A 13,670-nucleotide genomic window follows, 5' to 3' on the forward strand; every position below is an offset into this window, starting at 1 on the left:
ATCCCTTTTAAAAACGTTCAGCACCAAGTAAAGTTCTGAATACTGTTTTATCTACAGCGCTCTGTTTTCGCGCTATTTCAGGCATATGCCGGTGCACCGAAGTGCAGTCTTCGTGACATGAAAGATGTCCGAGCAGTCTTCCTTCGAGCCATAAGATGTCCTTGACTCCACCTTCTTGGAGGTGAACATCGTCGATAGCGGTAGTTTTAACATTATGCAGTTCCCCGCTATGGCTCCTGTGAACGATTAAGTAGAAACCCCAAGGCGATGCACGGTGCAAAGCCGATGTTTGCGTGAAATTGAATGCGATTAGACATCATCTTTCGTAGACATGCTCAACACTGGAGTTCACATGCAAACTATCCATTTAAGATTTCAATATAAAATGTAGAAATACTTACGCTCTGCAAAGCACAGTTCAGTTCAGTTCAGGCGTTCAGTCGTGTCCGACTCTTCGTGACCCTATGGACCATGTCACGCCACGCTTTCCGGTCTCTCACTATCTTCTTAACATCACATAGCTTCATCTGCAATGCCTCGAGAATGCCATCTAACCATCGCGTTCGCTGCCTACCCCTTCTCCGGCGACCCTCAACCTTTCCCAACATCTAATCTTTCTCCACCGACTCCTCTCTTCTCATCAGATGACCAAAGTAGCTGAGCTTTAACTTTAGAATTTGACCCTCCAATGAGCAGTCAGGGTTTATGGTCGGCAATATCGACTGATTTGATCTTCTGGCAGTCCAAGGAACTCTTAAGAGTCTTCGCCAGCACCACAATTCAAACGCGTCAAATCTTCGGCGGTCAGCCTTTTTCACAGTCCAACTCTCGCATCCATACATCACAACTGGAAAGACAATAGCACGGGTTATACGGATCTTGGTTGGCAGACTAATGTCTCTGCTCTTTACTAGGCGGTCAAAGCACATATCATGGCAAACGCACGCACAGACACGCACATACACAAAATATTGTATATTTGGACCAGGACAGGCTATATACTAAAGCACGCAGCCTATAAACGTGCTAATCTACCACTAAGCCTTACAGCCTACTCAAGGACGTATCAAGTGCGTGCAACATGGTATTAAACATTGGGGCCAGCCTGTTTCATTTCCCAATATTTCAACGGTTGCCTTGGGGTGGCAAATAAAAAAGTTCTGTGTCATGTAACTGGAAAGATGGCGTTTATTTTCTTGATTCTCTTTCGTTCTTTTTATTCGTTAGGTATAGATTCATGTAAGGCTTCCAGCGCTTTACGTGATGTCACCACTTTAGTGCGCCACAGCCATAACAAGTTTGCCTTTAAGAGCTATTTAACCATGTCGCTACAGTTCGTGTAGATCCGCGTCGGCCGGTGAGTATTCTCACCTTTAAACGCGCCCCAAAAATCTCTCGTGGCGGGTGATACACGGCCACTTTCTTACTTTCTTGGTTTATGTGACAATAGTGAGAAAGAAATTGCATTCTTCCACTCTCATGTAATAATAAACAGCAACACTCTGTCCATTTTCCTTCCACAGGCGCTATTGCAACCTCGCTACTTTGTGTTGTTGCAACGATCGTTTGAGCATGACCCTGGGTTCTTTTGGGACGGCGACTGCATCTACGGCCGCATGTTCGAGTTCTATCCCGAAGAACAATACGCCATGGGCTTCGTTCTACACTGGAACCCATATTCGAACATTCTGTAAGTGCCACTTAAGTAAAACAATTAAAATAATTGATGAAGTTAATGTGTAAAGTTTGTACAATTTCACATTCGGTACATGCGCCTTGCTTTTGTCAGGCACATGTTTAATTTCGTCTTGTGGATCACATTTATCGCTGGCGGGAAGCATGTCATACCAGCTTTCAGTTCGGATCTAGCTGTCAGCCCGAATATCTTTAAGCAGTAAAACATTAAGCGGGAACGTCCAAACTGCATCTAAGTCTGGACCAGTTGGAATAGTCCTCTCAGGATGCAATGACCATGACGCGAAAAGCATTCTGACATAACAAGGCGATGCCTAATAAATAACCTCTATCGGCCTTTCTAGTGATACCTGTCCTAGCATAAAGAGCTGTAGTATTCCTATAAGTCTTTACGTTAGCACGAGATAGGGTGATTACAATTCGTGATTTTATGCCTGTATATAAGACTCAGAATAAGCTTGAACATCATGACGCCGTTTTCGCATTGATTGCGCTAAAAAATACTTGTAAACGCTTCGTACAAGGTGGTTCTTAAATCGATGTGGTATTTCCGTCGTTTATTTATTTATTTATTTATTTATTTATTTATTTATTTATTTATTTATTTATTTATTTATTTATTTATTTATTTATTTATTTATTGATACTGCAATCCCAGTGTTGGGATTATAGCAGGGTGGTAATACAAACTAAGCATTTTAAGAAAACAGGTAAAAATAAACAATAATTACTGTGCAAGTTGAAGTTCTTTTGCACAGTTAGGAATAGAACTAAACATATACAACACAGCAGTGAAATAACAAATGCAATAAAGATAAACTAGGTGATATGTTGCGAGAACAACGTTAGTGATGGTTGCAGCTCTTCATTGTTAGTGCGGTCATTCCAATCGGAAATAGTTTGTGGAAGGGATGAGTATTTTAAATAAATAAATAAATAAGTTGTTTGCTGCGAACAAAATGAAAAATAATGATCACCTGAGAGAGGTGAGAAAAATACGGGGTGCGTGACGAGCAAGGAAAAACATATTTTTGCTACAACATTCATAATTGAAAATATTGAAACACTTAGCTCTTGAGAATTTTGGGGGAAATACCAAATTTTTTCTACATTATTCTCGCTGCTATCGTTTAGTAAATAGTAATTAAGCCAAAAAATTGAATAAGTACTTTGTAAATGCTAATTTTTTGTTGTTTTTTTCCCGCTTTATCAGAGTAGTCGCCGGCTGTAAGGTCGGGCTGAATAGCAGCAAGGGAGAAAATGATTGCAGAGGTGAAACAGCATACAAAGCTTAGTCAGAGTCGTAAGAATATTGCGCTTTTGTACATTCATTTCGCAAAAGGTGCGCTGAAAATGCTTTGGATACGCGGCCTTAGGGTAACTCTTGATGAAGCGTACGGAGGCATTCGACTTTTGTGTGTGCATGTGCATCTAACAATGATTGTGAGGCCTTATTTCAGAGTCAACCGGACAGTGTACACAACAGTGGAAGCCACCGATGGTTACGCCGTCGGCAACGCTTACACTTCATCTCCGACGAGTGGTGAGTGAGGGCAAAGGAAAAGTGGCAGGCGTTGGCTAGACTGGGCAAATATAATCAAGTAAATTACTGAAGATTATCTTAGCCCTCGCAGCGGTCTCCCGATCAGGTCACGTGTACGCCAATTTGAGTCACTTATTCCCTATGCCTAAACGTTTGGGTTTTTTGGTACAGTGTAATTCACTGTTCCAGATATACCTATAAAATACGTAGTGAGGGCAGGCAGGAAGCCGCGAATCAAATAAGAGTGGGATAAAGATTACTCGGGCCGAATGTTTCTCTCGCAGGCACCTATAAAGTTCATGACATCACTAAATACTCGGCGTTTTTACGTGTGAATGTTCACCGAAACGCAGCCGCTGCGACCAGGATTAGAGCCGGGTTGTCGAGAAAATTACCAGAGCTCCCTAACTGAAGCCCTGCGGCGGGCTCATCATCATCATGAGCAGCCGGATTATACCGACTGCAGGGAAAAGGCCACTCCCATATCACTCCAACTAACCTGTTACTGTGGTAGCTGCATCCACTTCACCTCTTCGAACTGCTTGACCTAATCCGCCTACTTATATGCCTCCCCCTGCTACTCTTTCTCTCCCTTAGAATCCAATTGGTTACCTTGTGGTGGGATCGCCGTAAACTAATACTGCATTAGCCTCACCCGAGCACGCAGGAAATGAAAAGATCCAGGCCATATATCAGGGGTAGACTAATGAGAAACACTTGAAACGACCGGACCGAATGCGATATAAGTTCTTACATATTTTACCCCTAAGAAGCTGGAGCCGGCGTGGTTTTCTAACGTAAAATTCTTCATTGAAGGTAGCCTTTTTCTCTTTTACTATTTCTTTATTAAGGCCGTTTAGAGCTAAAGTCATTAGGTTATCCGAAAGTGCTACTGCCAGCTACAGCGCATGCATGCCGTACCATAGGTTCCTGTCGAATTCGAGCCAGAAAATATATAAGGGATATCTTACCTCTACAACAAACCGTCTCGCTTTTTTTGGATGTTAACGTTCTTTTAGCGTGAGAAAATATCGTTGCTAAAACACAATGTGAATGGCCTAACCATCAACGCACTGAAAAATTGTGCCCCTGAAGCTTCTCTTGCTCCATCGAGTAATCAAACTTGTCACAAACTGCAAGTGGGGTGCCCTCTTCAACAGTACTCGCTGGAAACTACAAGCTTCCCGTGGGAAAGCGGGCGGAGCGGTACTGCGGATATAGTAATTTTTATCGTGCATTATAGTGTGCGATGCAGCTGGATTTATTAAAAGAAACCCCATTGGAGAATACATTTGCCCATTATTTCGCTGTGTGAGACAAAATGTGGACAAACTGCTAATCAAAAGAAATTTAGTTTATGCCAGGCTCCCATTAAATATACGTTACTGGGTAGAAGTCAACATTTTCAAAACAGGCACGCAATAAACGCCGAAAATAAGTGCGCATACACACGCAGACCTCGGTTGTATCTTTCTGAAATTATAGGTGATACTGCTTTAACGCATGTTTGAGCAGCTATTTTTGGTGTGCCTACAAAGTTTGCATTCTGCAGAACGGAAAGTTGGAAAGACAGCGCCAGTTTTATTCTGGTAGTATGCTTATCCCAAGACCTGTAGAAGCCAGTCAGTTTAATATTGAAATCAGAGTGAAATAGCTCTGTTAGGCTGCATGTGAGTGAAACAAACAAGTTTTCCACAAACGTGGCTCCTTCTGTTTTATTGCAGTGAACATCCTGTCTCTGCAGTACATCTTCCTGGCGTCTGAGTACGAGAACTGCGACATCCTGCGTGTTCCACATCGCGATAACGGTAACGATACTGTGCCGCTTTTTCTCACCTAGTGCTCCCGGCAATCGAAGTTTTCATTTTTTTTTTTACTTACAGGTTAAGGCGATGCATGCAGACGGTGAACTGTTAGAACTATTAGTTTAAATTCACTTTCTTTTTTGCGCGTTTGAGGTTTCTAGCATATAATTGAGAAACAATCAATAATATTATCAATAATATCAAGCGTTTAGTCAATATCGAAGTATCGCTGTAAAATTATTCCTGGATAGCCTATAGAAGTTTGGATAATCAGTACTATCCAAGGCAGGATAGGTAGTACTTTGAAATATATTTTCGCATGTATAACATAAACCACTTAAACTGAATGGTGCATAAACTTGCCTTCCCAAATATGTAGTATGGGTGTGGTGAAAAGTGCTGAATAGGCCGTGAACCTTTGCAGACCCATATTAAGCACTTACTGGAGGAAGTGTCAGTGTGAAGAATGTCCTATTCGCACTTACAAGAGAGGCCGAAGAGAGGCCGCTAGAGCGTCTCCATCTCAGTCGACATCTGGTGTTCTTATCACTTCAAAGAGTACTCTTGGCGATATCTGCGCTTTGCATAGTTTGGTGTAGTTTACCTGCCTGTATCAAATCTGTATAATTGGCTAAATATTGAAGGTACGATTGCACGAAACGTTCTGCATCAATGCGCAGATGACGACGGCCACACTAATTCAGTTTGCCAACGCATCGAGAACTTGCACGAGACGCACTGTTCAAAAACGGTTCTGATTTCTTACCATGACATAATAAATGTTTGAAATGTTCCACTGCAATGCAACATTGGGCAAAAGAAAGGAATCGCTGTTCCGAATGTCGTTTCGTATAACCGGAGGTAAGCTGATGGATGTGATTGGGTGCATGATGGAGTAGGAAAATAAACAGATATTGATGAGAATATTTTGGAATGTATAGTCGCAGCGCTAGGGCAACGTGGGCATTCGCTGAACACTAATTTCCAGCTTTTGATTAGATGATTTTACATACTTGGAGCTGGCTAAACGTAAAGAAGGTTTGACTGCCGATGTTTGTTCACCTGAAGTTTCTTGTTGACACTACCATTATGTTGAGCTCTTGAGTTGTAGCGAAAAAGAAGCCATTACGAGTACGTGGAGCGGCACTGCAGTAATGGTATTCTGCATTTTGTGATTTAAAAAGTTATTCATTCAAATTTTTCGGCGTGGCGCAAGTATTTATTTTGTGCAAATATATTGATAATGACATTACTGGCCACTAATTGCGAAATATAATTATTTGTTTATTGGGCCAAAAACTTCATTCATAAACTACATCAACTTAATATTGCTTATCCTCAGTTATCGCAAAAGATTCTAAAATTATTGCTGTCCAGCAGCTGCATATACATAGGACATATATAAACATACTATATGATAAGATTATAATGTTGTCCATAGTGCTATCAATAACATTAACTTGTTTTAAATATCACTACTATTGGCAACCAATTTACCCGTACTTTTGCATCAGTAGTCCGAAGTACCAAGAGAGAATGGGTGGTTTTGCGGTTTCAAAATTCTGCTAAGGTTTGTTTACGCTCGCCTCACGGGGAACGTTAGACCCCAGAGGCAGCTTGGATGCGTTTCATTTCAGAAGAACAGTAAAAAAAGCTTCCCTGAGAGCTTGGGAAGTAGAATATAATGTCCAAGTTCGCTGGTCCGAGACTCGAGCTGTAGCCTCTGCATACCGTTCAGGTGTTACGAGGGTCCGTTGTTCGAGTCCACATATTGTTAGGAAAGCTGCCCTCTTTTTATTATATATATATATATATATATATATATATATATATATATATATATATATATATATATATATATATATATATATATATATATATATATATATATATATATATATATATGTATATATATATATATACATATATATATATATATATATATATATATATATATATATATATATATATAATATATATATATATATATATATATATATATATATATATATATATATATATATATATATATATATATATATATATATATATATATATATAGCCCCCTTAGCGTCACGCCCGGCGACACGGTTGCATTACGAATGATTGTGGTGACAAATGCCGCCTTTGCATGTTGTCTGTTAGCAGGGGAACACATTTGGAATCGTACTTTTCTTAACCATGCGCAATCTTATTCTCTTTCTCTTTGACAATGCGTTTGCTTTAATGGATTTACGGATGTGCCATTACCGTCAAACCGAGCGAGATTAACATAGTTGTAGCATAAACAGCAGAAGGATGTCCGCTTCGCCATGAGATTTTTAAACTACCACTGATAAATTTTACTTGGTACGAGGACTGTCCCTTAGAAGTGTTAGTAAACCTCGGTTAATTCATTTTCGCAATAAAATATCTTTTGTTGTGATGCCCGTATATTAGTTCTGTTCGCTCTTCCTTTGCGGGTGAAATTTTATAGCAGCTGGCCCCGCAAGCATACTGGCATCACTGACACTGATATACAAAAGCACCTTTAAAATGTGGAATCCGCCTTGAAGGGCCTCAAAAATAGAGATAAAGTAGCTGAAGTTCAGAGCTCAATTGATGACCTTAAAATCGAATGCACGCGCGAGAAAAAGGGCCAGGAGGTTCTGGCTGACTTTTTTGATGACATGAACAATCGGTCCCGTAAGAAAAATTTAATTTTCGATGGTCTACGGGAAAAGGGCAAAGAGAGCTACGAAACATCAGAGGGAGTTGTGGTTGATTTCTGTTAAGCTAATCTTGGTGTTGATATCTCCAATATCGAGCGCACCCATAGAATTGGTAGTAAAAGAAAAGAACAACCCAGGCCACTGATTGTTAGGTTTGCTAGTTTTAAAACTAAAAGCAAAATTTTGGCAAATGCGTTTAACCTAAAAGACGGAACTGATAAGGTATGGGTATGAGAAGACTTCACACTTCATGTCCAAATCGTGCGAAAACAGCTCCGTGATTTCGCTCGGGAAAATCGCCAAGAAAAGGAAAGGAAAAAATGCGCCTTTCATTTGACAAACATTTCTTGGGCTAGAAAAAAGTAGTGCTATGATTCCGCTTATGGCTGAATTCATCAGATATCGGCACAAATAGAGGCGCCATGACGGTAGAATCCTTCGCCACATCGAAACGCCCAAGCCGCATTATCATTACTGTACGGGATTGTTCGAAGCATATTGAATAAACAGGATGATGTAATAACCCTCACACACTTGCGCTGCGGATACAATTGTAGGCACTGAGACAAGACTTACCGCAGATATAGAAGACAAGGAAATTTTGCTTTCAAGAGAAATTTTCTTTTATCGAAAAGACCGCCAACTCAGAAGAGGTGGCGACATTCTAATCGGCTGCGGAAAGATTTCAGCAAAAAAGTTATTTAAATAGATAACTCATTGAAAATTTTATTAGTCTCCTGTTACCTACCAGCCACTAAGCTCTTGATTGGTGCCTGTTACAGACCTCCTGATTATTCTCTGAGCTTCACCGACGAACTGCGTGACGTGTTTTCACATGTGCATTAGCACTATGCAAATGTTCCCATTTTATTAGCCGTTGATTTCAACTTTCCTCATTTGCTGTGGCAAGGTACTCTGACCCTAGACGAGCGCCTAACGGATGAATGTAAAGACCTTTTTAACTTATTATCACTGCTTCAACTGATACAGACTGTTCTGACTCCGACACGCGCAGAACCTGTCTTAGATTTGGTTCTTACAACATATCTCGAAAGTACTAGTACGCAAGTGATAGAGTACATCCGCCACTATCATGCTATTATACACTGTTTATTCAGGTCTTGAACACCTAAAAAATCTGTACGCGAAAGGTTATTTATGATTATGCTAATGCTGATTGTGATGGCCTGAAAAGTGAGTTTGAAGTGTTTTGACATTCTTTTATGCAAATCTATAAATGTTTTACTGTCTCTGAAAACTGGACTACATTTCGAGACGAACTCAAAAGACTACAAAAAAATATATAAAGAAAAAGTGCATTCACATTATAAATAATCAGCCATGGTTTTCAAGAGGTATAAAACGTTCCCTAAATAAAAAGAAACGTTGTACAGCAAAGCCCCACGTAGTCAGACTGGCGCTGACTGGTCCGAACATTTAGAGTTTACAAAGGTATGCAAACAAGAAATTGAGAAGAAGACAACTTTTATAACACTGATATGCTAAATTTTCTGCAGACCATTTCAAAAAAATTTGTAGGGTCATTTCACCTGCGCTTTCGAATGATCTCCCGAACCTTAAGCATGATTCCAGTATCTCTTTAGAGCCCGAGGAAGTTGCGCACGAACTCAATGCTTATTTTTGTAGTGTTTATCAGAACGAGTCAACCACATGTTCACTAGCTTAAGTCCTCATACTAGAACCGTCATGTCTAGCATTACCATAAACACAGGAGGTGTCCTTAAAACGATTGAACGGTTGCTATCGTCCTGCAGCCTTGGACCTAATAATATCACTGCTAAGCTGCTAAAGATAACAAAACTCAATTCAGCACAAATTCTTGCTTGCATTTTTCAGCAATCGCTTGATGAAGCACATGTTCCAGATGACTGGAAAACTGCCTACGTAGTTCCCGTGTTTAAGACAGGTGATAGGAATAATAAAACTAACTATACGCCCATATCGCTTATATCAATAGCACGCAAATCACTTGAGCATATTCTATCTTCTATAATGATAAATTTTCTCTTCAGTGAGAACATACTTTTTGCTAACCAGCATGGTTTTCAGCGTGTGCGGCGTGTGAAATCCACAGGCATCCACTACAGTGTACACAATTTAGAAAAGACAGATGCCATATTTTAGTCTTTGATCGCGTAGTACATAAACTATTATTACTTAAAATGAGGCACAATAGCATTATTAGGCCAGTAGGTAATTAGGTTGAGGAATACTTAAATAATGGGCGACAGGCCATTAAAAAAGTATCTTCATTCCAGGCAATAAAATCCAGTGTACCCCAGGGTTCCGTATTGGGGCCCCCCACATTATTACTGATCTACATAAATGACGTCTCTCTTAATATTACTTCCTCGCTCAGATTGTTTGCAGATGATTGCGTTATTTATCGCTCTGTGACTAACCTCACCGAATGTTTACAACTAAAAATCACCTACAACGCCTAACCAAATGATGCTCTGAATTGCCGATGACTATTAATATTAAAAAAAAAACTAAACTTGTTCGTTTCACAACACGTAATCAAGCAATTTACTACACATATACGATCAATAACATAGCCATTGAGACCACACACAGGCACAAGTACTTAGGAGTATACCTGTTATCCAGCCTGTCTTGTAACACGCACCTTGACTACATATTAGGGAACACGTATAAAACCGTGGGTTTCATGAGACGGTCATTACGTCATTACGACAATGACACTAAACTTCTTGTTTATAACACAATCATACGACCGAATTTAGAATATGCCTCGATTATCTGGAATCCTCATATATTATACCTAATAGCTAAACTTGACTCTCTTCAAAACAAAGCTACGCGTTTTATTGCATGCAATTATTCCTCGCATTCCAGCATTTACACAGGCGAGAGTAAGGTCTTCAGATTTTAGAGATTAGGCGAAAACTTCATCGCCTAATATTTTTCCACGAGCTTTACTATAATCCTTTAAATTATAGCCTCGCGAAAATAAAACCGGCCACTGAAATCTTTCCTCGTCCCGACCATGATCACAAAGTGGAACCTTCTGCTCGAATAAACTTCTTACAGTTTTAATTCTTTCATCTGGCAATTAGAGAATGGAACAATCTGAATCAAAAATTGGTTGCCTCTCGAACCATAAAAAATTTTAGAGAAGCTTTGGAAACGATGTTGCCTGCTTAGTCAAAACTGCGCGACAAACTGAGAACTGCGCCTCTTTCAAGTTTTTACGCTTGTTTAGTTTTTTCTTTTCTTATTTGTGCTCGTGTTGCCATCGATCTGTATATGTAACATTGTTTGTAATTGTTTCTTCGTTCTGTATATCACGTTGTTGTTTTTATCTTCCTTTTATTGTTAACATGTTATGACACTATCTAATGTTTTGACAATGTTTGGATGCTGCTGCCCCCCCCCCCCCTCTATGTAATGCCCACTTGGGCCTTTAGGGTAATAAACATGGAAACGAAATGAAATGAAACACGTTTAATGGAGGACAAGGCAATGTGGTCTTACTGTGTTACGGGTCTTCGGATTTCCCGAATACCAGCTACATTTGCTCAAAAGTGCAGTCGTCGAAACTGGAAACTAGAAAATAGCGTTAGTTTTCAAACAGAATTATAAGCGAATGAAATTGCTAAGCCCTGCGGCTTCCGGGGTCCCTAAGAACGCCTTACATTTGTAAACGCAGTGCACGTAGCCCAGTATATGGCCCCAAATGTTTGTTTCGACATGAAAACTTCAGTAATGGCGTTAAGCGTTTTGAATCCAGCCAGTAAGCGCTATCACAAAACTTGGGAAACAAGATTGTAGTGATGTTGAAATTGAAATTGCGTTTGTTAAATGCATAGAAGCATGCGTCCCCAAGATAGAGCAAATTTGTAATACGGATCATTCGTTGGTATCCTCCGATGATAAGCCTTACAACATCGAGTTGTCAGTGAGTTCGCTCGCCCCTTATCATATGACCAACATTTTGTTCAGGTAGCTCAGTTGGAATGCTGCGGTTTGGGTTGGAAATAGGGACAGGTAGAATTTTGCTGTAATTACGATGTTTCTTAGAAATCTGTAAATCTGTATATCTATCTTTGTAGTCGTGTGGTTATTTTGTGTATATAACAATCAGTAATTGCTCTGTTATCCCCAATGTACTTCACTTTGGTGATCCTAACATACTCGACCAACATTACCTCTAGTGGAATTTTCAAGTATTCGCAGTTGTACGAGGCCTTAACGAAGAATTCTGTCGGATTGAATTTGCTTCCCGTGGACTGCAACAAACCGCCACAGTATTTTGTTACACATCTTTCGTATGTTGTCTCTCTAAAGCGGTGTCTGTCTGCATTCGTACAGGCTAATCTGCTGGTCTGACTGCGTATCACATAAACGCTGTTCGCTGCTTATCACTGAGTGAACAATACAAAAGCAATGGAAAACTGCAGCTGAAATACCTATTCGTTTTCCATACGCCTAGAACGCAGAACTGAGATATATCATTATATCCTATGTTTTATAAAAATAACTTGATCGAAACGTTTTAAAAAAAAAAACACATTCCTCTTACCTTGCATGACAAGCCGGCAGTTATCCGTGTCGCCGTGAACAAAAGTGTCGCGGAACATGCGCTTCATAATAAATAAGTATATGATAACGAATCCTAATATACATCTATCAGATTGTCAGTAAGGTAAAAAGAACTGAATCATGTTTTGTGAATGCACATGCATGAAACCTGTAGGATATAATCTAATGCAGGGATGATCACTTCTCAGTTCAGATAAAATTATTTACTCGGGAATAAACTGTACAGACATTTATTTTTGCAAGACGTTCACTTCTCAAACAATAAGGTTCAAAAAATGGTTTCTGTAGGGGACATTTCATATTCGTTGCGTTTAATTATAGCGTGAGAACTACCTTTGCAATGTGTATATGTCAGCAAACCTCTTATTATAGCCTTTTCACTTGTTCAATCTTTTATGAAAAACCTAGGGTAGAGATAAAAATTGTCGATTATAATAATCAGATATTACTGTTACAAAAAACCAAGCTCGTACATTCAAATATAGTCCGATATATAGTGGCAACCAAAACAAACGCTACTTATACTGGATTCAAATTTTGTTTTTACTATATGCAGGTTGCGAAATATGGGTCCTCCTTGACAAGATTAGCGAAGTCAACAGCCTTTGCTTCTTTATCTACGACCTACTGTGTGGTCCCCAGAAGTTCATCACCTATGACCAAGAAAAATGCAGAAACAAGACAATCATTTAATAATAAACATAAAATACATAACCCACAAGCTAATGGAAAATGTCGCATGCCTCTGCATTGTTTTACCAAGTTTTAAACCACGAAAGCAAGCACGCATTGTGGCTTTAGTGACAGGTGACCATCATGCAAGTATCTAAGGTTGTCTTTTTCTGTTGACTGTTTCATATCTGCCTTTGTTTTATGTTGTCCCCGCTATACTGAACGGTTTTGTTTGGTTTGAGTTAATTTAACGTCGAAAATCAACTCATGGCATGAGAGATGACGTGTGAGAGCGCTCCGGCAATTTCGACCACCTGGTTTTGCTTTACGTGCACTGGCATTGAAGAACATACGGGCGCCTTGCTTTTTGCCTCTGTCGAAAGCGGTCGCCGCAGTAGGGATTCGATCTCGCATCCTTGGGCACAGTATTCGAGCGCCCTAACCACTTCGCCAGCACGACCGAGCACTGAGCTGACTATGTTTTATGTTATTTACTGTTACCTGTACACACCTTTGAGGCTGAAACGTGGAGGCTAACAAATAGGGTTTTACTTAACTTGACGACAACGCAGAGGGCCATAGAACGAAAAGTGGTAGGGTAACATTAAGAGATAGGAAACATGAATAGGGGGTCAGATAAATGACTGAAGTTATTAA

The 13,670-nt window shown here is 39.8% G+C and overlaps 1 protein-coding gene across 1 annotated transcript; it reads left to right on the forward strand.

The window, feature by feature from the left end:
* The first annotated feature begins 1,542 nt into the window (after positions 1–1,542).
* Positions 1,543–13,034, forward strand: LOC146200438 (uncharacterized). The gene is made up of 4 exons (XM_084592366.1): positions 1,543–1,690; positions 3,156–3,238; positions 4,963–5,046; positions 12,898–13,034. The coding sequence occupies exons 1-4, from the start codon at positions 1,617–1,619 to the stop codon at positions 13,032–13,034; spliced, it is 378 nt and encodes a 125-aa protein (XP_084448492.1). The 5' UTR covers positions 1,543–1,616.
* Positions 13,035–13,670: the final 636 nt, after the last annotated feature.

Source organism: Amblyomma maculatum, chromosome 2, assembly GCF_055883805.1.
Source record: "Amblyomma maculatum isolate TAMU_Amacu chromosome 2, ASM5588380v1, whole genome shotgun sequence".
NCBI lineage: Eukaryota > Metazoa > Arthropoda > Arachnida > Ixodida > Ixodidae > Amblyomma > Amblyomma maculatum.

Excerpts from the sequence above, each read along its gene's own strand:
- LOC146200438 (XM_084592366.1), top strand. The coding sequence starts at position 1,617 with ATGTTCGAGTTCTATCCCGAAGAACAATACGCCATGGGCTTCGTTCTA. Across the intron at positions 1,691-3,155 it reads AACCCATATTCGAACATTCT|AGTCAACCGGACAGTGTACA; the intron begins GTAAGTGCCACT and ends GCCTTATTTCAG. Across the intron at positions 3,239-4,962 it reads CACTTCATCTCCGACGAGTG|TGAACATCCTGTCTCTGCAG; the intron begins GTGAGTGAGGGC and ends GTTTTATTGCAG.